Source organism: Juglans regia, chromosome 7 (genome assembly GCF_001411555.2).
Source record: "Juglans regia cultivar Chandler chromosome 7, Walnut 2.0, whole genome shotgun sequence".
NCBI classification, from domain to species: Eukaryota; Viridiplantae; Streptophyta; class Magnoliopsida; order Fagales; family Juglandaceae; genus Juglans; species Juglans regia.
Window position 1 is genome coordinate 45,253,897 of NC_049907.1, and position 24,025 is coordinate 45,277,921.

The 24,025-nt window shown below is 37.1% G+C and overlaps 4 protein-coding genes, 1 non-coding gene and 1 pseudogene across 7 annotated transcripts; 3 read left to right on the forward strand and 3 right to left on the reverse strand.

Moving 5' to 3' along the window:
- Window positions 1–1,560: 1,560 nt before the first annotated feature.
- LOC109003688 (homeobox-leucine zipper protein GLABRA 2-like) lies at window positions 1,561–7,712 on the forward strand. The gene is made up of 11 exons (XM_035692159.1): window positions 1,561–1,733; window positions 1,877–2,136; window positions 2,792–2,909; window positions 3,134–3,328; window positions 3,442–3,822; window positions 4,598–4,702; window positions 5,646–5,855; window positions 5,945–6,119; window positions 6,367–6,638; window positions 6,881–6,967; window positions 7,070–7,712. Exons 1-11 carry the CDS (start codon window positions 1,653–1,655, stop codon window positions 7,448–7,450), a joined length of 2,265 nt encoding a protein of 754 aa, XP_035548052.1. The 5' UTR covers window positions 1,561–1,652; the 3' UTR covers window positions 7,451–7,712.
- A 6,178-nt stretch (window positions 7,713–13,890) lies between these two features.
- On the reverse strand, window positions 13,891–14,625 carry LOC109003692 (30S ribosomal protein S17, chloroplastic-like). Its single transcript, XM_018981943.2, has one exon. The coding sequence runs from the start codon at window positions 14,538–14,540 to the stop codon at window positions 14,061–14,063; it is 480 nt and encodes a 159-aa protein (XP_018837488.2). The 5' UTR covers window positions 14,541–14,625; the 3' UTR covers window positions 13,891–14,060.
- Window positions 14,626–16,276: 1,651 nt separating this feature from the next.
- LOC109003691 (peroxidase 29-like) lies at window positions 16,277–18,386 on the forward strand. Of its 3 annotated transcripts, none has more exons than XM_035692493.1 (4): window positions 16,277–16,559; window positions 16,666–16,857; window positions 17,258–17,432; window positions 17,852–18,386. In XM_035692493.1, exons 1-4 carry the CDS (start codon window positions 16,314–16,316, stop codon window positions 18,244–18,246), a joined length of 1,008 nt encoding a protein of 335 aa, XP_035548386.1. In that variant the 5' UTR covers window positions 16,277–16,313; the 3' UTR covers window positions 18,247–18,386. The 3 variants fall into 3 exon arrangements, with proteins under 3 accessions (XP_035548386.1, XP_035548387.1, XP_018837485.2); XM_035692494.1 differs by having other exon boundaries at window positions 17,267–17,432; XM_018981940.2 differs by having other exon boundaries at window positions 16,277–16,532.
- A 436-nt stretch (window positions 18,387–18,822) lies between these two features.
- On the forward strand, window positions 18,823–20,370 carry LOC109003713 (photosystem I reaction center subunit VI-2, chloroplastic). Its single transcript, XM_018981977.2, has 3 exons — window positions 18,823–19,130; window positions 19,232–19,358; window positions 20,040–20,370. Exons 1-3 carry the CDS (start codon window positions 19,003–19,005, stop codon window positions 20,217–20,219), a joined length of 435 nt encoding a protein of 144 aa, XP_018837522.1. The 5' UTR covers window positions 18,823–19,002; the 3' UTR covers window positions 20,220–20,370.
- TRNAT-AGU lies at window positions 19,474–19,547 on the reverse strand. Its single transcript has one exon. It is a non-coding gene; the product is annotated as a tRNA-Thr (tRNA).
- A 401-nt stretch (window positions 20,371–20,771) lies between the features above and the next one.
- Window positions 20,772–24,025, reverse strand: LOC109003712 (annotated as a pseudogene).

The following is a 24,025-nucleotide window of genomic DNA, read 5'->3' on the forward strand; positions in this document are numbered from 1 at the left end:
CATTTCACTATCCAAACGAACCTAAAGTACTATTTTTGCAATGAAAAATACTCTAACCACAAAGAGATTATACAAAAATAATCCCACAAATTGACGTAACTTGATGTGGTTTGTCAAATTATAAAATTACTTTTATTGAAAAATAGATCTAACAGATCAGATAAAGTCACGTCAATTTATAAAATTATTTTTATATAATTTTTTTATAGATGTAAGAGTCATCTTTTGCAATATATGTTAACTTTACAAAAGAATGGTTTGGGATTATAGGCAACAAGTTACAACACTTGTAAGCTTTGTTTGGAAATAAACCTTAAATTCATTTAAGAGTATAAACAATTTCGACTTATATGAAATTACGCACTTCGAAATTGAAACCTACAAAAATCTCTTGAAACACCCAATAATTCTGAAGAATCATGCAACTTGTTTGGTTTAAATCAAACATTAAAACCTGTCCAACTCTGTCGAAAATTTGGTTAAATATGTATTAAAAGTTGAAAAAAGATTTAAAATCTTTCAGCTTTTTCTCTATAAACATTAAAAAGGCGGTGAAATCATTATGCAATTTGTAATGCGTATTCTAAATTATCAATTTTCTCGCATTATATTCTCAAACTATGAAAAAATTATGAATAATATTTTTGTTAAAATTCAATTATTAAAAAAATAAAAAATGTAATGAAGCACACTTTTGACGATTAGTTCTTAATAGAAAGTGAATTTGATGATGCATTATAGATATTGATAATTATAACAATGTGGTGATTCTAGAGTTCAAATAGAATATTTCTAAATTATAAAAACATAAATTCCTTCAATTAAAATCGCTAGAGAATTCTAAAAATATTTAAGCAAATTAATTAAATAATTTATAGCATGTGGAGTAAAATAAAATAAATGCAAGTATGCAAACGGCATATTTTTAAAGAAAAATGTTAAATATACTTAAACAAATTTATTTATCTATAAAGTGATATGTTGAAAATTATAAAATTTAAATTTTAAAAAAATTAATAAAATAAATCTTATAAATAAAATTATAAATAAAAATACAATTACATGTAATCCACTCATTTCTAAATCCTTGAAGTTGGGGACCATGACCTGGCGCCGCTGTTCACGTGGCTCTGCCACGCAATAAACAAACAGACAAACGTTGGCGATATCATCATTCAATCCCAAATGCATTATAAAGGTAGAAGTTCGTTGCCAAACACGGCGCTATCTCCACTGTCGAATAAACTTTTTATAAAAAAATAAAAAGAAAAACAAATCTTGAGCTGGCAGCTTCAGCCACTGAGCCCAACTAGCTGCTAAGAAACTGAAACATACTGTTGAAACATATATTCAACTGCTTAAAAGTTAGTTGAGACTTTCGCATTCAGCTCACAATATCTAACGGTCAACCCCTACCAGCCCTTTCCATTTCTTTCTGTCTCTCGCATGCACAAATGAAGGATAATATGGAAAAAAAAAAAAAAAAAAAAATTTGCACTCTTTTTATTAGTTTCTTCATTTTGTTTTATATCCTTAAATCAGGCAGACCCCACCCCTGTCTCTCTTTCTCTCTCTCTCTCTAGCACTCATTCACCACCATTTTTGCTCCATAAAACAACCCCATTTGCCATCCAAACAAGTCCAGCCTTGTCATGGGCGTGGACATGTCGAACAATCCACCCACTTCTCGTACCAAAGACTTCTTTGTCTCTCCAGCCCTTTCTCTTAGCCTTGTAAGATTAATAACATTCTTCCTGAACTCTCTAACTTCCTTCTTTTCCATTGTGTTTTTGAAACATATTCTTGCTTATTAATATTATAGCACATGATCATTTCTCTTTATTTACTTCCCACCTTATGTGTTTGTTTCTCAAAGGCTGGGATTTTTCGCGATGCCGGGGCAGCAGCAGCGAGCGTGGATGTGGAGGAGGGGGATGAGGGAAGCGGAGGCGGCGGCCAGAGAGAAGATACGGCAGAGATTAGCAGTGAGAACTCGGGGCCCTTGAGATCAAGATCTGAGGATGATTTAGATGGCGAAGGAGAGCAAGACGATGATGGTGATGGGGACAAAAACAAAAAGAAGAAGAGAAAGAAGTATCATAGGCACACAGCTGAGCAAATCAGAGAAATGGAAGCGTAAAGTCTTTTCTTCATTGTATCATTGCCAATTTTTGTTCTCAATTTGTATGTATACGTAAGGAGAAGAAAAATGATTGAAAAGCTGAGATGGCCGCCTAATGGATTTTAACTTGGAGTTACTCAATTTTGAGTCATTGACAAAAATAGTCCAGTTCTGGCTTTGAATTAAGGTGGAAGCTGTTCTGGTTTGCTGGGTATTAACTTTTTTACGAACATGGTTTTGCTCATTCTCCATTAACCAGAGTCTTGGTAAGCAAGATTGGTTAAAGTGGGCTAATTTGCATGTCAATCTTAGTAGCTTTAATGTCTGCTTTATGGTGTACGATGTACAATTACTCGCAAAGATTTACTAAAAGCTAGTGCAAATGCTTGCAAAAGAATCAAGATTCAAAAGTTAAAGCTGTCTTAAAACTTCCACTTTCTTTCTTTGTTTTATACGTGTAAATGGTTATCGACAGGAAAGTATATTGAGAAAAAAAGCAAAAAACAAAACAAAACCATATTTTCTTTCATTCCCCACAGATAACTCGATCGAGTTATCTAATCTTCATTTGTTTTGACGCTTTCATGTGATGTCTGTCAAGCCCATTTGATACTTTGGCCTCCAATACCATGCATACAACCTATATAAAGTTTATGAACACAATTGCAGGCTATTCAAAGAGTCACCCCACCCAGATGAGAAGCAGAGGCAACAGCTTAGCAAGCAATTAGGCCTTGCTCCTAGGCAAGTCAAGTTTTGGTTTCAAAATCGTCGAACTCAAATCAAGGTATTTGATCTAGTCGTTTATTATTTTTCATTCATCATTGTTCATAACTATTAGGTTTTAGGATCCAATTTATTCGTAAATATTTTTTCATATTTTGGACGCTATGTATATGTTCGAACTCATGTTAGTTATCACGTTGCAGTACTATTTTTTCACCCTCTCCATTTCTTGAAGTGGGTTTAATTACGAGCTAGAAATTAATTAAATTCAAATGAACTGTGCAGGCTATTCAAGAGCGCCATGAAAATTCTTTATTGAAATCGGAAATGGATAAACTTCGAGATGAAAACAAAGCCATGAGGGAGCAAATAAACAAAGCTTGTTGCCCCAACTGCGGCACGGCCACCACAAGCCGAGATGCATCAGTGACTACGGAGGAACAACAGCTAAGAATCGAAAATGCCAGACTCAAGGCGGAGGTTTGAAAAAATCAAACACCCGTGACAAGAAAAAAAAAAAAAAAAAGTCGCTTTTCAATTTTCATTCGGCCAATGTGTTGCATAGAACTAATAATTTCGTGGAAAATTTGAAGGTAGAAAAACTCCGAGCAGCTCTAGGAAAATACCCTCCCGGAGCAACCTCGCCTTCATGCTCATCAACTGGCAAAGACCAAGATAGCAGAAGCTCCTTGGATTTTTTCACTGGAATTTTTGGGCTGGAGAAGTCGAGGATAACGGAGATAGTTAATCAAGCAATGGAGGAGCTCATAAAGATGGCTACAGCTGGAGAACCCCTATGGATTCGTAGCGTTGAGACTGGTCGTGAAATACTCAATTATGATGAGTACGTGAAAGAGTTCTCCATTAAAAGTTCTGGCAATAGTGGGCGGCCAAAAAGATCCATCGAGGCCTCTAGAGAGACTGGTGTTGTTTTTGTGGATCTCCCAAGGCTGGTTCAAAGTTTCATGGATGTGGTAAGTCACTATAAGTAAAATAGGCTTTTGTGATTATTATAAAGAGTAATGTTACACAACCTCTCAAATCTTCATACATTATTTATTTTTAAATCTTTATATTTTTTAATATTTTTTTAATATTTTTTTTGAGTTTATTCTTATTAAAATAATTTTATTTTTCTATTCATTATTTATATATTAAAAATTTGATGAAAGAAAAAAATAATAAAAATTAAAAAATATGTGGTGTGTGGAGGTTGGGAAGTTGTGTAGATTTTTTCTATTATAAATAATCATTTTGTTAGAATTAACTGATCGTAAATAAATAATTTTTTTATAATGAGTAGAGTAAATCAAATAATTAGATCTACTTATTTTTATTAATTTAGATTTTTAGAATAAAAGTGATTTTATAAAATACCATAACAGAGATTTTAAGTTCAAATTCAAACTCTACACTTTATACCATTCCCTAAATAAAGACAATTTTTATTATTATTATCAAATCGAATCGGATACTTCAATTTTAAAGAGAGAAATAAATTATATGAGTATTATAATATTTAATATTATCTTATAAAATTTTAGAACAATGTGGACCCCGCAGAACATCTAATATGGTAACATTTATCATGATGCATTGATTCATCCAATTAAAGTCTAGTTGGAGAGGACCTCACTTGATGCCGACGAAATCTTTGTAAAATCTATCTTTTGTTGTTGGTGCTGCAAATTATATACAAGTGCTCAATATGATGTTAATCTGTCTTATATGTGTATGTATATATGGCAGAGTCAATGGAAGGAAATGTTTCCATGTCTGATCTCAAAGGCGGCGACCGTTGATGTCATCTCCATTGGTGAAGGCCCTAATGGAATTAATGGTGCCGTACAACTGGTCAGTTTTTTCCTTGAAACCTTTCAAATAGTCTCTACTTTAAGATCCTAGGACGGACTGAGACTGAGTACCACCCATGCACCTCACCTCCACTATGGAAAAGGGCGCCTACCATATTGAATGGCTTCAAATACTACCCGACGGAAAGTAGTAATTATCTCCTTTTAAGGGGGAGATTAAAGGGATTTTACTGAGTAATGATATGTCAATGTTTTAAATAAATAAATTTTGTAAATGTATAAAAGTGAATTCTATGTTAAAAAGTGTAAAAAAATTATTTTTTTAATAGGATGTTTTTTTATAAAATCAATATTGAATTTTTTTTATTTAAAGAGAATTACTATAAATATAAAAAAATTATATAAAATAAATTTATAAATTAATATAATTTCATAGAATTCGTTAGATTTATTTTATAATAAAAATAATTTTATAATTTGATGTACCACATTAAATTATATCAATTTATAAATTTATATTTATATAATTATTTTGTGATTAAAATATCTTTTTATTTAAAATTTGTAAAATGACATTACTCTAGAAAAAAATCCTCAAATTTGCATGGGTGTCTTACTTTTTTCATGGGGTCCAACCGTCGGTGAAAGTTGGGTTAGCTTTTCTGTCGTATTAACTAAGCTAAGCTTGTTGAAAAAAAAAAAAAAACGAAGCTAAGCTTCTAAGGCCAAGAAGATTAAAAAAAAAAAACACATTCAACTAAAGGTCGGTTGCGCAAAAAAGAAGAAAACCCTCAGCTAAAGGTAAAAATCATGGATATTTTTGGCTGCCATCGTTTGGATCTAGATTAATGAACAAAGGAAAATCTCTAATTTCAAGAGGGGAAAAACAGAACAATGCTATGTATATGGGATTTCTTTGGTTTTTTTTCTTTTTGTGTATGGAGATGATCTATAACAGATAGAAGAAATTGGTTCACTTTCAGATGTTCGCAGAATTGCAAATGCTGACACCAATGGTGCCAACTAGAGAAGTGTACTTCGTCAGATATTGCAAGCAACTGAGTGCTGAACAATGGGCAATTGTCGATGTTTCCATCGACAAAGTGGAGGATAATATCGATGCATCCCTTGTGAAATGTAGAAAACGCCCTTCTGGTTGCATCATCGAGGATAAATCGAATGGCCATTGCAAGGTACACATTTCTTTAATACCGTGATACTGGCTCAAAATCCCCCCTCCCCCACCCCCCAAGCAATTTTTTTGAATTGAATTGTTTGGCAGGTGATTTGGGTAGAACACGTAGAATGCCAGAAAAACACAGTTCATACAATGTACCGCACCATCGTTAACAGCGGTCTAGCTTTTGGTGCACGGCATTGGATGGCAACACTGCAACTCCAATGCGAACGGCTCGTTTTCTTCATGGCCACAAATGTTCCCATGAAGGATTCAACTGGTAATAAATTTTGGGTCAACCATTTTAATTAGTTGCAAATAATGCTGACATGACATAATTTAATTTGTAAGATGGTGTTAATTTTAAAATTCTCGTGCAAATTGAATTATATCATGTTAACCGTATTGATACACCGTGTATTCTTTATACCAGAATGTAAATATAATTTTTATTTAAGATATATTGTTGAAAAATTCACCAGAAGGTATTGGTGTGTGTAAACCTGGTATCATGCATGTATGTACAGGCGTAGCCACTCTGGCTGGGAGGAAAAGCATTTTGAAGTTGGCGCAAAGGATGACATGGAGTTTTTGCCATGCAATTGGAGCATCGAGCTTTCATACATGGACAAAGGTCTCAAGCAAGACAGGGGAGGACATACGGGTGAGTTCCAGGAAGAACTTGAATGATCCTGGAGAACCTCATGGGGTCATCTTGTGTGCAGTTTCATCTGTATGGTTGCCTGTCTCTCCTCAGGTCCTGTTCGATTTCTTAAGAGATGAAGCTCGCCGAAATGAGGTTTGGCTACTTTGGATAATCTATACTATATGCCATGGCTAATTAGCAAGGAAAACTATTATATACTATACTCTCATCATATTGTGATGAAGTGACATCATCCATAATTCATTTTATCAAGTAGTTTATGGATAATACCACGTCAGCATAAAGAGTATTATATAGTAAAACCCATCAGCAAATAATAACAAAAGATTGTTTGTTAGTGATAATTGTCTCACAATATTTGTTTTATATCTTAGTGGGACATAATCTCCAATGGAGGTCCAGCACAATCCATCGCAAACTTGGCTAAAGGGCAAGATCGTGGCAATGCAGTGACCATCCAAGTGAGTTCTCTCGAGTCAAAATTACAAAACTTCATTTAACCCTGACTTCACCACAATCTGAACGCCTAAACTCATTATAACATTGGTTTTCCAAACTTCTAGGCAATGAAATCAAAAGAGAACAACATGTGGATCATTCAAGATAGCTGCACCAATGCATACGAGTCCATGGTGGTCTTTGCTCCTGTTGACATTACCGGCATGCAGTCGGTGATGACAGGATGCGACTCTAGCAATATCGCCATATTGTCTTCGGGTTTTTCTATTCTTCCCGACGGCCTGGAATCGAGGCCTCTAGTGATTACTTCTAGGCAGGAGGAGAAGAGCACCGAAGCAGGATCTTTGCTTACAATAGCATTCCAGATCCTAACTAGTACTTCTACCACAGCTAAGCCTACCATGGAGTCCGTGGAGTCTGTCAACTCTCTAATATCGTGTACCTTGAGAAGCATTAAGACAAGCTTGCAGTGTGAGGATGGTTGATCACATAGCTTCCTTCATTAGATAGACACTAATTAATTGTAAAATTCATAGTTTTTTTGTTCCTTTCCCAATATTCAGTTTAGCAAATCAGTTTTTTTATGTGAGCTTGCTTTGATTTGTTTTTTGGTTAGAATGGAGAGAGCATATCTGTATTTGGCATTCTTGAGATACAAAGGAAATGTAAGGGAGAGAGGTGAACTAGAATCTTTCTGGATCTGTATAGAATTATAATTTGTCAATGCCATATATGTGGTTCTTAAAACTGCCGCCTTATTAGATTGCTGACCATGGTGGTTCCGACAAGGAATTGGTCCATTGGGAATTTAGTGGCAATTGAAAAAATATTGATTTATTTACTTATATGTAGTGACCCTAGGATAAGGACTTGCCCTTCTTTAGATGAATTATACTGTGAAGTAACCCTCATTCAATTACTTGCAAGATTGGCATATTCTTCCAACTATGAGGGCCTCATATTGCCAAGAAAAAATGTGATTTCTTGGAGGGTAGAGAAGAAACAAGGTTGGCTCAAATTGCCAAGAAAAAATGGTTACTTGAAGAGGATCAAAATAACAAGTTCTATCATGCAGTTGTTAATCAAAGAAGATCCAAAACTGTGATTTCTCAAATGAAGCTAGATGATGGTCATGTTTTGGGGAATTCGGAAGATGTTCATCTGGGTGCTGTTGAGTATGTCAAGGAGTTTCCTACTGAGAGTTCAATTTTGGATCAGGCGGATCTTACACCTTTGTTGAGTTGTAGTGTTTCGATGGCAGAGAATAACGCTCTTTGTATGGCTCCCTCGGAAGAAGAGATCAAAGAAACTCTCATTTCCATTCCAAGACACAGTAGTCCTGGCCCTGATGGTTTCGGCTCGGCTTTTTTCATTGCCCGCTGGGATATTGTTAAAGCTGACATTGTTGAGGCGGCAACATATTTCTTTCAAGGTGCGCCTTTGCCCAGGTATTTTTCTTTCTTTTATATCGTCTTAATTCCTAAAGTGCAAGATCCTACTAGTTTTGATAAATTCCACCCGATTAGTTTTTGTTTGGTGGCTTATAAAATTTTCTCCAAGATCATAGTCAAACGTTTGACGCTGCTTCTTCCTAATTTGATTTCTATGGAACAAGGTGCGTTTGTACCTGGAAGGAGCATTTTTTAAAATATTACCCTCGCCCAAGAAATGGTTCATTCTCTCTACAGAAAGACTTGTGGGGAAAATATTATGGTGAAAATTGATATGGCTCAGACTTATGATCGGGTGGATTGGACGTTCCTTTTGAGGGTTTTGGAGTGTTTTGGCTTCTTTGCTAATTTTTGCAGATTGGTAGGGGAGTGTATCCAGTCACCTTGGTTTTCGGTGATGATGTATGGGACTTATAAAGGTTTTTTCAAGCATTCTCGTGGTTTGCGTTAGGGAGATCATTTGTCTCCTTATTTGTTTATTTTAATGGAGGAGGTGTTGACTAGGCTTTTGCAAAAAAATTTCGATGAGGGTCGCATTAAAATTTTTTACCATCCTACAGGTGCTCCTCTTATTTCTCACTTATTATATGCTGATGACCTTTTGGTCTTTGTCAATGGCAGTAAGAGTTCGGTGAAAAGGCTTATGGACACTTTGGGAACTTATGAGCATTGGTCTGGTCAAGTTATGAGCAAAGAAAAATCAGCTTTCTTTCCTTCTAAGTTGATTAATGTTTCGAGAGTGCGTAGCTTGGTGAGAGCTACAGGTTCTAGGGTTGGTCTGTTTCATTTATCTCATTTGGGGGTTCCTTTGGTTTCTGGTAGAGTTATGGCTCGTATTCTTGAACCTCTTGTGAAAAAAATTTGGAAGAAAGTGGCTAGTTGGAAATTCAATTTAGGAGATGTTTGGATTCGAAGATAACTTGAGATGACTTGAGATAAGCTGAGATGAGTTGAGATGGATTGTGAATAGTAATGAGATGAGTTGTGAATAGTAGTGAGATTTGTGAGTTAAAGTTGTTGAATAGTAATGAATAGTAGTGAGATGAGTTGAGATGAATTGAGATGAACTGAGATGACTTGATAATCCAAACAAGCCCTTACTCTTGCAGAGGGGGCGAGCGTCTTATTTTATTGCGTCATGTTTTATCTTCTATGGCGATCCATATTCTCGCTGTGATGAATGTCCCGTTGGTTACTATTTAGAAAATTAATTCCATTTTGTCGACTTTCTTTTGGGGTAATGTTGATGGTTCGCCTAGATCTAAATGGAGAGCTTGGAGTAAGATTTGCAAACCCACTAGTGAGGGAGGCATGGGCATTAGAGATTTAAAAGAGGTCCAACGTGCGCTTCATATGAAAATGGCTTGACGACTCCATTCGGTGGACAATTTATGGTCGTCCTTTTTTCGTGCGAAGTATATTAAGAGGAAACATGTGTCTACCGCTAGTTCGAAAGGATCAAACTTCTAGAGGGCTATGATCTCTGTCTTACCTGAGGTTTGTGATAATGCTAAAGTGTTGGTTCGAGATGGAAATTCTTCTTTCTGGTATGATTGTTGGCTAGCTTCCGGGCCTATCTCGGATATGGTGGATATTGTCCATAATCAAGATCTTAAGATTCAGGATTGTTGATTGAATAATAATTGAGATTTTGATTTGCTAGTTGATTTGGTTGGGGAGAATAGGGTTGCTATCATTGCTTCCAATATTGTGGTTGGTAAGGAAGGGGAGGATATCTTTATTTGGAAACCTAACACTGACGGTAATTTTTCTTCTTCTAGTGCTTGGGAGATAATTCGGATTAAGGGTGAGTCGGTTCCTTGGATGGATTGGATATGGCCTAATAGTTTTCCTAAGAAGATTTATGTTTGTATTTGAAAAGTGAGATTTAAATGCCTTGCCGTTGATGTACGAGTGCAAAACAGGGGGATTGCTTTAGCTTCTAGTTGTGACTACTGCAAGAGAAAACAATGTGAAACGTTAGATCATGTGCTTTGCTCTGGGGATCTGGCCAGACAAGTTTGGGAGATTGCTAATATAGCTTTCGGAGTTTCTTGTATGCAGACTGTCACTTGGTGGGCTCGTGTTTTGTCTTGGTTTGCTTGTGCTAAAAAATCGTCGATTAAAGGGTTTTTGGTTGGTTTGGTGCCATGTTTGATTACTTGGAAACTTTGGCATAGCAGGTGTAAGGCTAGGATGGAAGGAAAACCTCAAAGTGCCTAGAGTGTTTAGGTTGCAGTTAAGTTTTGGCTTCATAAGCTAGTGTGAGACATAAGCAAGACAGGGACTTTGTCTTTAGTTGAGGAGTAGTTTCTATCGTCTCTTGACCTGAAGGTAGTGCCAGTTTTGGTTAGGAGCCATAAGTTGGTGGCTTGGTAGAAACCACCTAAGGGGTGGTTTAAGTTAAACTATGATGGTAGTTATTGTGGTAACCCAGGGAATAGTGGTGGAGGTGGTGTGATCCGGGATGAGACGGGGAGAGTTAAAGGAGCTTTTCCAGCTTGCTTTGGGATTGGCATCAATAATGAAGCTAAAGTCAGGGCAGTTAGAGAATGTATTGCTCTTTGTAAAAAGCTTAACTTTGTAAACATTATTATTAAGAGTGACTCCAAGTTGGTCGTGGATTGGCTCCGTAGCGGAATATGCACTGTTTGGTATTTATGGGATTTTTGGGAGGAAATGCTAAAAGATCTTGTGGGGCTTAATTAATGTTTTAGTTTTACATCAATTTCGTGAGGGTAATCAAGCTGCAGATCTTCTGGCCTATCAGGGTGAAGAGGGGCGTAATATTTATTATGAGGATGATCGAGATTTACCACGCCTTTTGAAGGGTATCATTCGGCTCGACAAACGAGGTCTTTCACGTATTCATCTCTAGCCTTTTGGTTTCATTTGAATGTTTGTGTGTACTAACTTTGCTTTACAAGTTGTTTAGGTTTTTATGTCTTTGTAGTGTATTTTCTGGAGTTTCCTTTTTTTTTTTTTTTTTTTTTTTTTTTTAACTGGAGTTTCCATCTTTTGATGTCTGGGTTGGGGTATTTTATATATATTTGTAACTCTCAGGTATCGGGTGTTATATCCACGATTTTCTTCCGCCATAAGTGAGGATAATCAATAAACTTGGGATAATATAAAAAAAAAAAAAAAAAATCTTTTGATGCAATAAAATAAAGAAGTTGCAGGGCCACAATACAATCTTAATCATCGATTATCCTTAAATCTGGTCACCCCGAGTCATCAAAAGACAAATCATCCGCTTAAAAACCCACATCATGCTGTTTTGTGAGGATGCATGCCGCCAACACCAAGGGGAGATATAGAACAGCATTAAACTTATTAAGGGAGTTTTTGAATTTAGCACTGGGATATATATGTCTCACTGTGTTTTATCACACTGAAGTTTCTACACATTCAAAACTGTCACGTGAACTACACCACACTGTAGAACACTCAACACCATATACAGACCATTCGATGCCATCCAGTTCTATATTTTGCTTTCGAAAGGATCAGAACTATGCACACTCAAAACTCCTTAAATATGGTAATTCCAACTTTCGTCACTCTTGGCGACAAAGTTGATGAATTACAACTTGCTCACAGTTCGCTTGACAACAGTTGTACATATCCAGTTTGATGCAATGACAGTGTTTTCCAAACATGTCCATTCTTCTTCTGCATTTTATGTACTCGTTGTTATATGCAGCTCACTAACAAAAGTGTACTGAAGAAATAAGTATACAAGCCCTAGAATAACACCTGATGAAATGATTAGTTCTGAGGAACACACCCCAGTTAAATGTTTAAAGTTTACAACTTTCATCGCTTCCTATGTAGCAGTTTGGATTTACTGGTGCAATGCTCGAGAGTCACGGGGACTTGAGTACAAGTTAACAATCTCTTAAACTTTTCTGCATGCGAACATGCTACCTCAGTCAGTTGAAAGTTCTACTCCTATCAACGTAGAGTACACAAGCTTGTAATCTGTAATCGAAAGTTCTACTGCTAGCATGAGCTAAGTCCCCAAAGCTGCTCCCTGATAGCTCTTCTCAAAAGCTCAATCACTGCAGAAAGAAGAAAATTGAAAAAATATTCCCTAAATCTGCATATGATGTCTGATCATCATCCACTCCAGCAGAAAGAATCTACCTCGTGAAATGCAATGATTCCCGAATTTAGATAAAAGAAAAATCCCATTTTTCACCCTTAAATACCACACCATGTGCATTGCTCTCACATAATTCACTAATAAATCTATACCCGCTAATGATCTATATCCGTCTTTGTTCGATCACATCCACTCACAATTTCACTCTGGTATCCTCTCTGAATTATTTTCTATACTCTCAACTGTCAAATGACTCAAATACTAATCAATCAAAACCCAGTCTTCAAGCACTCACTGCAGATTTCTTAGCTAATCCTTCAGCAGATTTCTTAGCTAGAATGGGCTCGGAGGATGCTCTAACTGCTGGGAATTTTTTTCTGACTTACCTCGTAAGCTTTGTGGTCTTTTGAAGACGGATAAAGCTGGACTGCCGTACCTTTGAAATGGATAAACTGCCCAGCTTTGTCTTAGGCGTTCTGAGTTTATGCTTGGTTGTGTTTGGTTTTCTTTTTGCTAGAGTTCTAGAAACTTAGGTTTCGTTTGTTTTCAGGAAATATCTCATCTCATCATTATAATTTTCTCAAATTTCTATACAAAATAAAATAAACAATTCAATTTTTTCAAATCTCAAAACAACAATAATATTAAAAAATATATTCTAACAATATTTTATTCAACTTTTTAATTTTAAGAGATGTTTGAATTCAAAACCCACTTCAACTCATCTCATCTCATCATTATAACTTTCTCAAATCTCCACACAAAATATAATAAACAATTCAAATTTTTCAAATCACAAAATAAATTTTCCAAATTCCCACACCAAATATAATAAATAATTCAATTTTTATTCTACTATTCATAAACCATCTCAATTCATCTTTGAATCCAAACCTCTCCTTAATCTCAACTTAACTCATCTCATCTCATCTCATATCTGAAAACAAATGAGCCCAATTTTCTATTTTGTCCTTGGTTTGTAATGTGTATCCTCGATTTTCCTCCGCCACACGTGAGGTTTTAAATAAATCCTGAAGGGTCCGTCCTCCTTCATTCAAAAAGAAAAAAAAAAGCAGTAACTGCTATTTTCTGTCAAAGACGGAGCTCTTGTTTAGATTGAAAATCCACGTCAACTCATTATTATAATTTTTTAAATTCTCACATAAAATATAATAAATAATTTATCATTTTCAAATCTTAAAATAATAATAATATTAAAAATTAATATTATAATAATATTTTATTCAAACCATCTAAATCCATCTCAACTCCTATTGAATTTAAACGGGACTAAAAACGACATTGTTCACGCCCATCATGCCAAACCCATCTAATGAACAAAAACATTCACGCAGAATCAAGAAAATAAAGTATCAAAGCCATAACCAAATGCAATTAAATTATAGAGATTTGAGCAAAAACATCAATTCAAACCCTGAGATGCCCATCAAGTAACGCTAATTTCAAACAGTATCACAGGGAGTTAAGCACAAAGCACCGCAAAATCACAAAATGGACAACGATAGAGACCTCACTCTAAGCCTGCTGCTTCTGCTTAGACTCCAATGGGATCGATAGCTCCTTCGGCACTTCGTCTTCGGCCACTTTCGTCTTCAAATTCTTTATCCGCACCGGCACAGCTACGAAAGCCTTGTTCTTGCTGATGGGTTTGCTTTTCTCCAATTGCACAACGTCGCCAACCTTGAACTGGTTATCTGGGTCATGAGCCTGGTACTTCTTCTTCTTCCTGATCCGCCTTTTGTACTTTGGGTGAGGCGCTAAGCGCACAACTTCCACAGCCACAGTCTTGTCGTTGGTGGCACAAACGACTTTACCCTGAATCGATTTCATGGCTTTAATGGAAGGGAGGAAGGTGCGCGATTGTGAGGTTGGTGGGGTGTTGGAAGAAGTGGGTTTGGAGAGGAGGGAGAGAGGAGAGCAGCCATGGAGAAACGGAGAAGAGAGCTTGAGAGTGTGTAAGGGAGGGAGTTGGATGAGTGTGGCCGTGAGAGGCATTGAATCGGGTTAGCGTTTGGCAGGGGATAAGGAGCCGGAGTTGTTTCCTCAAGATATCGAATTTCGTAAGCGGATTGGATCGTCGTATGTACGCATACAGATTAATTACGGAAAATTAAGACTGTTAGTAAAAAACAGATTAAAATAATACGAAATTCATATTCAAGAGTATAAATTAAATGTTATATAATTTATTTTTTATATTTTAATTATTATTATTGGTGCGGCATTATCCTAGGCCATTGCTCGGAAAAACAAGCAAAGGTTGGGCAAGTAACCCGATGCTTCATAAATGTTATTAATTTCACCACTCAGATGAAGACTGAGTAACACGACATTAATTACACTGTTGCGGGCAAAAAAACAAGAAACACGTACACTACACTGAAATTGAAGCCTTTCCTTCACAACTCCTGCAGCGCGCTGCTCCTGCTTTTGCAAGCAAATGATCTGGCAGCTCCGTTAATCTCTCTGTAAATCATGTGTTCTATATATCCTCAAACATATGCTTTGATGTACTACATGAATTACCCCATCCCTAACCTCCAATACCTGTCAATTAACCACCACTTGTGAATCGAATTCAGGCTCAACATCTAGTAAGTACTACTGCAACTATAAATTAATATACTTTCCCTAGTAGCTTTAACCTGATGATCTTCCATTGTGTCTTGTGGATTAAATTTTGTTTCTCGAACAATGAAAAGCTAAGCTGCAACTAACTTCAGATGGGACTGGAAATTCATGTTATGGTGTCAGATTCAGGTTATGTGAAATCGCGTTGAGTTAATCATTAATTATTAAACAGGTTAGTTCCTTTTACAGTATTTTGAGGGTCGTGACAATCATGATCGATCTTGAATGCATGTGATGATGTCGTATTTCGTTAAGTATTGATAAATCCACGTAGGTAGTGTTGTGATGTGAATTATTGGAGCCTCGACAATATTCTGATATGGTTGTACGGTAGTGTTTCGTACGTTTATGACGGTGAATGAAAAATAAGTACTATAAAAATAAAAAAAGATGAACATTAAGATTTATGTAGTTCGACAATATACCTACTTCCACATGAGTTTGGGGAGGGAAGTCTCAATATAATATATCTGTTTACAATCACTTATGAATTCTCATATCTCACTGTACAGAGAAGATTGTAGCTCTTCCTCAATATATATTTCTATTGATTCCCTCTTGATCTGTGTTCTTCCGTTCATCCTAAAATTCCTCTTTATGCTCTCTAGACATCCCCTCTTATAGGCTTGCTTGACTCCTCTAGTGTACATGATAGTCTATCTTGAGTTGATAAATCTCTCTTACGTGAACTCTTTATTTTTTTCCTACTAATTCTTTGACACATTATAGCCTCTCGTATCCCTTTTGTCCCTTACCTCTCTCTGACATTTACAGCTCTATTTTTCTTTTCTGGCCCTTCTTATCTCTTTTTAATCTCCCTTTTTATCTTTAATGCGAGGTTGGTGAGCTGGTCCAATTTATGAGCAATGGGCATTTTTCCCTCACAGCATGGATTACGCATGAGTTCATCTCCTAACCAATTTAGTAAAGCATGCCATAACTTTATATTGGATTCGTGTCAACTGCCAATAACGTAATCGCAACTAGAATTAATTACTGACTACACGAATTTCTAGATTCCTTAGGATGAAACCGTCTATAAAAGGTTCTACCTTCCACATATATATATATATATGGTCCCGGACAGGGACCAGCTCAAACTTTAATCTTGTTGTGGGGGTAGAATTCTGAAGAACAATGGGGTTTCCATTGGCTTTGTTTTTGTGCACTTTGGGTTGCTTCTCTGCAAGTACTGCAATTGCCGGGATCAGTGGAATACTTGAGCTGCACTTCTATAAAACTAGTTGTCCTGATGCTGAGATGATTGTCAGAGAGCACGTTACAAGGAGTATGCTCACAGATCCTTCCAGTGCTGCACCCCTTTTAAGACTGGCTTTCCATGACTGTCAAGTTGATGTGCTCTCTCTCTCTCTCTCTCTCGGGGTGTGTGTGTGTTCGGTGGCTTTCGGATATTACTCATCATGTGCTGTATTAATAGTCTTTTATATCATCAACGGTTTCCATGTTCATAGAAACTAACATTTTGCAGGGTTGTGATGGCTCAATTCTTCTCAAGGAATCATCAAACAGCTTGGAAATTGAAGCACAGTCTCAGAAGAATTTTGGAATAAGAAAGCTCGACATCATGAACAATATAAAAAGTTCTCTCGAGGAAGTCTGTCCTCAAACTGTATCTTGTGCTGATATTATACAGTTGGCTGCAAGGGACGCTATTAACCTGGTAACTTAGTTTGGTTCGTTTTCTAATATTGCTTATTTTCCAGTTCTTGAAGTGAGTTTGATATGTAAAAGACACCAATAAATGTCATGGTAATTTATTGGCAATTGGAAATCTGTTGCCTTGAAGGTCAGAGGGGTAATCCAACAAGGATTTAGATGATGGTTTAATTTGATATGCTTTCTTAAAGAAAATAACACAATTATGTACAAGTTCGATGTAGTCATTAGTCGATGCATGCTAATATATGCTACTGATTCACGTACGGAATCTAAGAAGTTATATTTGATTTCATTTGTCGTATTTGAACCTCGACTTTGAATGCAAATTTACTACTTTATCACCATTATAGATGCCAATTAATGGTTATTTAGCCTAAATTCGGGACTCATTTGCATGATAGCATTTACAGGCAGGAGGACCATTTATCAAGGTTTTAACTGGAAGAAGAGATTCTATTTCTGCAAGCAAGAAGAGAGCTGAAAATCAGCTTCCGGCTTCTAACATATCGGTTAATGAGTTTGCTAAGATCTTCCATGAAAAGAACATTAATCTACAAGAAGGAGTTGCATTAATTGGTATGATAGCGTTTCATTTCTTCAACTTCTCTATAGACATGCTTATGCATTCAGCTTATACACAGAGAGAGAGAGAGAGAGAGAGAGAGAGAGAGCCATGGCGTACGTGGGCTTAGCATGATTTAGGCATGGAAATAAACCTAATAAACAAAAAATAAAATTAATTATATTAGACATCAGAACTTCATAGTTCATACCCTGAAGTGTGCTGAGTGCTGTGTGTCTTCATATCAAGTGATGCAAGCGATACTGTAATGATGAAGAAATGGGCTGTCATAAAAGAGTCCAAAATAAATGTAGCTTTTTGCAGTAACCCTTACATATTAACTCCCATAAACACGAAACCATCATACACCAGTACTATGTGTCATTAGTACGCATGTTAATACTACTGCGCACATCTGTTTGTTTGGTTGCAGGAGCTCATACTCTAGGCATAGGGCACTGCCGGAACTTTGAGGAGCGACTTAGGCCAGTAAGTGATCCCACGTTGTCACCGACCTTCTCGTTGCAACTGCAAACAGTTTGCAGCGATCCTTCTTTGGCCGATGTTGCATTTGCCCAAAATGATGCCACTGCATTCATCTTTGACAATCACTACTTCATTGATATCCAAAATGGGAGAGGACTGCTCAAGATTGATTCTGAGATTGCTACAGATCCAAGGACAATGCCACATGTAATTGCGTTTGGAAAGGACATGCAGCAGTTCTTCCATATGTTTACATCTGGGTTTCTGAAGCTCTCAAGCCACAAGGTTTTAGTTGGAGAAGAGGGAGAGATTAGGAGGGATTGTAGCTTCAAAAATAGCTAGATCTAGCCCTGTTACCTGAGTACTTAGCCCGATAATAGCCCATCTATTTGGTTTTCCTCGTCTTTTCCTTATTTGTTTCTCCACTTTATGATATCCTTATCAGATAGCAAAGAATGATGTTCAATGGTTCAAAACAGCAAATTTTCTCCCCTTCATTTTAATTTTTACAGTACTGACTTAACTTACTTAACAAGGTAAATTAATCACGAAGATGATGCTGGTGTTAACGTTTTCAAACATCGTTAACGCTGGACTCGACGTCATGAAGGCCCAATCCAAGAGAGTCAACGGATATGATCCAAACTCAGTTCAATAACTCACGAACCATCTGATAGAATAACCGTCTGCAAACCTCCCAAAGAATGACATACAAATTGAAAGTCAAAAGTGAAAATGACATAATGTCATTAACTCCAGAAAAACGTTTGAGCAAGAAAGTTCATAAAAAAAAAAAAAAAAAAATGATTACGATTCATTTTACTTATTTATATCTTGTCGTGTCTTTTTTTTTTTTTTCCTTGTGCAAATTAAACTGTGGCCTATAATTCAGAGGGATCATGAATGGATAGGCTTATCCAGCTCTCATCCAAATGGCAACATCTAAATGAGGATCCATATCCTCTCAAGAACACCCAGTTGGCCACGTGGCACGCCAAGATCCGTGAAAAAAAGGATCAAAAACCCCAAAAATCCCTTCCCTCTGTCCAAACTGTACAGAGCAAAAAGCTAGTCAGTTAATCTCTGAAGCAAAAGGCCATGGCTTCTCTAGCAACTCTAGCTGCTGTTCAACCAGCCACCATCAAGGGCCTTGGTGGCAGCTCCCTGACTGGAACAAAGCTCTATGTCAAGCCCACTCGCCAGAGCCTGAGAACCAAAAGCTTCAGGTATTGATATTCAGCTGCCAGAAAACGGTATTTTTCAGCCATATTTGGCTAAGACTACCTTACATTGAGCTTGCTTCTTCTTCTTGTTGGTATTTGATTAGGGCGGGTGCGGTGGTGGCAAAGTATGGTGACAAGAGCGTCTACTTTGACTTGGAAGACTTGGGGAACACCACTGGACAATGGGATTTGTATGGTTCAGATGCCCCTTCCCCTTACAACCCTCTTCAGGTTTGTGACGCGCTTATGCTTTCATTAAATAACGCTACGATAATATTTCAGATATTCCAAAAAAAATTTCTAGGAAAAATAGGGCCAAGCATCGTGCCAAAGAAACAACTTAGGGTGCTTTCATTGAGAGTCGAACTCAAGACCTCCCGCTTACTAAACGGGTGCTCTAACCAACTGAGCTATGAAAGCTCTGTGCGGACGATTTCAAGTTACAGGTTTTTGTCCTGTATTCATGGAATCATACGAGGATTGATGCTTATTTTTACAAAATAAAAAATAAGAATTGAAATATAAAACAAAGCTGAGTACTATTAACAGCTAGGTGGCTTTGTTAGCCATTTGTGATATCCCATATGATAAGAATAAGCGTAAGTTGTGTATAAGATTTTATATTATTTGAGAATGAGAAGTTATTGCTCTTTATAAGATTATAATAGAGTTTCAATTGTATCATTGACTAGTCCTTTAGAAATGTAGACCATGCGGTTTAGGTTTTCTATTGGGGCGTTACATCATTGGATTGAGTTATCTGAAGCTAATATTATGAATTCAGCTAACGGCTATATATGGAATATTAGAATTTGGTTCAATGCATGAAGTTTCGCTTAACTTGTAATATGTCTTAACCTTTGTCCAAACATTGTTGAGTTACACGGCTTATTCTCTTGTATGGAATTGCAGAGCAAGTTCTTTGAGACATTTGCAGCTCCATTCACCAAGAGGGGTTTATTGCTCAAATTCTTGATATTGGGAGGTGGTTCCACCCTTGCTTACTTCAGTGCCACTGCTTCGGGTGACATCCTACCAATTGTGAAGGGCCCACAACTTCCACCGAAGCCTGGCCCGCGTGGCAAGCTCTAATTTGCTTGCAGATCCTTTGCTTTCAAGCTTTTCATAATTGTATTTTAACTTCTTTTGATTTTGGATATTGTAAGTATGTCTAAAGCCTACCTAAGATCCTTCATCAACTATCTATTTGAAATGCTAATCGGCGCATTGGTTTTATGTCTCAGTCTACATTGTTTGACTTTGATACTTTATAAGTCAATCTGATTTGCTGTCATTATTATATAACTTGAATGAAGGGAATATCTAAAAGCTAATTAGGGATGAATAGCTTTGGGGTCCCCAAGAGCTTGAGAAAACTTGGTTAGCCTTTTGAACAGAATACTTATCCTTGATATCTTCCTTTTAACTTCTTTGATCGATAAAAGCAAATGCCGCAAGCTTCTTTTTTGAGCCTGTTCTGTTACACTTGACCAGCCAAGCAGCCATGCATATTTCTACAATCCTGACCTGCTGTGCCTAAATTGATGCACCATGCTGATCATTCTCCTTTTAAGAAGTCACAAATGATCAGGAAATTACGATTCCGAGTCAGTCCAATGGCCATTGTTTGGAGTTGAACAATCTTTGAGATGTTTCTTGAAGTGATTCATGATGTTATGATGCTAATCGGAACAACAATAGAAGCTGCTTTCTTCTGTTGTCAAATAGTATATTGTCAATGCTTTAGGGTCAGTTCCATGAAAAAGCATAAAATCAGAATTATTAGAAGTGCTCCAAACCCTGCCAGTTAGGAGAACGGAAGTACTGGTACAGTTACACACGGATGAGAATTATCGTACGCTAGCTGAGATAAAGTCACCTATTCATATTAAGTATATAGCTGTAGACTACAATGCCACTTTTCTTGTGCAGGAAAACAATGGTGTGAAAAAAAGTGCTTCAAGCCCTGTTAGTTTTCCTTCTTCCCTATTTACAAAAGGAACAGACCCAAACATGTAAGTAAAACTCAGAGATTGCTCCACCAGGTTCTGAAAATCTATATCTCGAGGCCAGGCTATCTCACTCAGTGTATTTCTTTTCCTTTCATGCTCTCTCTCTCTGATGTGTGGTAATCATATTTTTCTCACTTTCATCTTCTCCCCCTAATGCTTGTCAATGGCGTGCTGTTGGACTTCTCAAGATAAGAAACCCTCTTGTTCGTCGCTATGTTGGCTACTTTCTACATATCTCTGGATACTTCATCTGAATATTCTATTGAAACCTTTGACTCTGCATCCCCTTTATCCAGACCCCAACCCATGACATCCGACAGTGTCATGGGCGCCTCCTCTTTGTTCACTTCTTGGACTGGAAACATATCTGTCCCTGTGTTATGCGGGGAATCTATTAAAGGGATCCTTCCACATGCGGCATGTGATGGATTTTGAGTGATGTAATCAGCATAGAGTACGTCCTCAATACGTGACAGAACTGTGAAGGCCAAGCTTTCCAGTATTCTTGAATAACTCTCGAGGACAGCCTGCCCAACATCCTGCGAAGCCAAGAATAATTTCTTATACAAATTTTCATAGAATATGAAATTAAAAAGTTGTGGGAATGTGTCATGGGCACGATCCTTTTTACTTGGAAGCATTTGACAATGGGCAGAACACATGAAATGATTTTTTTTTTCATAGTTTCCATAATCATATCTACTGGTAAGGTGATCACTGAAAGTGCCTCTGCAAAAGGCCATAGAAATTACTGAAAAGAGGTCCGATACGTGACTTCACGATTAGCATAAATTGCATCAATTATGACTCATTGGATTGTGTATAAATACTAATTGGCATGGCGACAAGCGGAATGTTTTTGTACCCGGTTGTATTGGATTTTGCTAATGTCTAGTGCAGATTGAGGAGTCCCGGGAAACTGATGCTTGAGGAGAAGTAAAATGGTCTCAGCTCTCTCTTCAAAGAGCTCTCTCTTCTCCAAGCTCACAGCTGAACCCCAACCAGATTTCCCATCTTTGTGGTTCATCTTCCTCTTCCAAATCACTATGGAAGCCTCGATTCTGTTCTTCAGGTCTATGATTTTGTGCTCCGATGACAAGTCCATGGTGGAGAGAAACTGTCCAGGATCAAAGAATTCTACTGTAATGTTCTTATAGATCGAGTCCCCAAGGCTTGCTCGACCATTCTTCCGTCGTACCCCAGCCCCCAAAAAAGGAAGAAACCAAAAGTGATAAGGGAACGGAACAAGCTGGCACTACAATTGCATGGAATATTTGTACGAGACTTGTTTATTCATTCCTTACCTTTGGCAGGGATTCAATGTAGTTTTCTGGGATTTCCATTTCTGATAGAACTTGAGCATTTATGGCCATGGCTGCTTTAAGCACTTGGTTAACGCAATCTTTCTGATACTGTAAAAATTTCCTAGACATTTCAGATAGACCCTCTTTGGGAACTTGAGGAGTAGGTAGCCACCATTTATCGTCTTTCCTCTTTGCTTTCCCTTTATCTGACTCGTCATCATCTCTCGACACATAATAGAACTCATTTTGGTCTTTGAAATTATCTAGACAATCCTACAGACAGTATTCACGTGTTAGATAATATCAGCCCCTATAATTTTGTGAAACAATTAATAAGCATGAAAAGTTTGTGTCTTTACAATAAGCATTGCATCAAGCTTACGCAAGGCGGGGATGTTCATGAGTAGATCAGTTCTTTGCCGGGTCACCATTATCTGTTAAATCATAAAACAAAAACACTTATCAGGATATCGAGAGAGAGAGAGAGAGAGAGAGAGAGAGAGATACCTCCATATCGACTCCATCTTTGGATTTTTGTTGAGATGCAACAAATTCGACAATGTACTCGGTGACACACAGGAGCCAATCAATTTCTTTTCTCCACCTTACTTTTCTTTCTGCAGACATAGGCTCTAGGCGCCATTGTTCACCAAAAACAGAAGCTGCATGCATTGCAATTGAAATTTGTTCAGCATTCTCTCACTATTTCTTTTTAATTCTTTCGAGAAGAAAACCAAAAAAATACTTATCGTCCTAATTTAAACTCTATTTTCACTATTAGTATGTACCAAAATTAAATAATACTTTCTCTTTCTTGAGCAAATTAAAAAGCTTCTTAAATAATCAGTCGACACCTGTGGGTGCAAAAGAGGGTACTAGATCTCATGAACAATACCAGCAAGGTTGGTGACGGCATTAGACAATGCCAGAGCTGATGAAACACCTTTTCCTCCACCAGACATATCCTCACCCAAAAGCAATTTAGCAAACCTTTCTTTCAGCAGTTCTATTTCTGAATCAAATCCGAACAAGAATAACAGATTCATTTTATTATTGGTAAGAAAAAACGAATTAAAATTAATTAGAATCAATTTCACATCTTCAGGGGAAAGAAACGAACGAAGATTTTACACCAATTTTTTTTGTTAATGATGAATGATTGAAATGACTTTTTTGCATTGGAAACTTTTAAATGTAGAATGCAATTCGATGGGAAAAAAACAAACAAACAAACGCGACTTGCCTGAGGAAGCTTGCTTGTCTTTGGCTTCTTTGGCTGCAGCAACTTCGTCTTTGCTCAACCGCAAACCAGAAACTTTATTTTTTTTATTGAATGCAAAACCAATTTGTTGTCTCTCAAATGGCTTATCATTTAGAGGTCTCAACCCTTGAGTTCTGATCATCTCTATCCAATTATCATCGGCACGTTCTAATGAGGAACCAGTACTATCAAAGCTCATGCTCTTCGCATGCCGCCCTGCGTTCTCATGCATCCCTCCCAACTGGCACACTGATCTAGACCTGTAATTCTCTTCTTCTTCTTCTTCTTCTTCTTCTTCTTCGATCCCCCGATCCATTTTCA

Bases quoted from the DNA above. Each gene is read 5' to 3' on its own strand.
- LOC109003688 (XM_035692159.1), top strand. From the start codon at position 1,653: ATGGGCGTGGACATGTCGAACAATCCACCCACTTCTCGTACCAAAGAC. The intron at 3,329-3,441 runs GTTTGAAAAAAT...GAAAATTTGAAG, and splicing joins ATGCCAGACTCAAGGCGGAG to GTAGAAAAACTCCGAGCAGC. The intron at 6,968-7,069 runs GTGAGTTCTCTC...CCAAACTTCTAG, and splicing joins GCAATGCAGTGACCATCCAA to GCAATGAAATCAAAAGAGAA.
- LOC109003692 (XM_018981943.2), bottom strand. From the start codon at position 14,540: ATGCCTCTCACGGCCACACTCATCCAACTCCCTCCCTTACACACTCTC.
- LOC109003691 (XM_035692493.1), top strand. From the start codon at position 16,314: ATGGGGTTTCCATTGGCTTTGTTTTTGTGCACTTTGGGTTGCTTCTCT. The intron at 16,858-17,257 runs GTAACTTAGTTT...TTTGCATGATAG, and splicing joins CAAGGGACGCTATTAACCTG to CATTTACAGGCAGGAGGACC. The intron at 17,433-17,851 runs GTATGATAGCGT...GTTTGGTTGCAG, and splicing joins AGAAGGAGTTGCATTAATTG to GAGCTCATACTCTAGGCATA.
- LOC109003713 (XM_018981977.2), top strand. From the start codon at position 19,003: ATGGCTTCTCTAGCAACTCTAGCTGCTGTTCAACCAGCCACCATCAAG. The intron at 19,131-19,231 runs GTATTGATATTC...GTATTTGATTAG, and splicing joins CTGAGAACCAAAAGCTTCAG to GGCGGGTGCGGTGGTGGCAA. The intron at 19,359-20,039 runs GTTTGTGACGCG...ATGGAATTGCAG, and splicing joins CCCCTTACAACCCTCTTCAG to AGCAAGTTCTTTGAGACATT.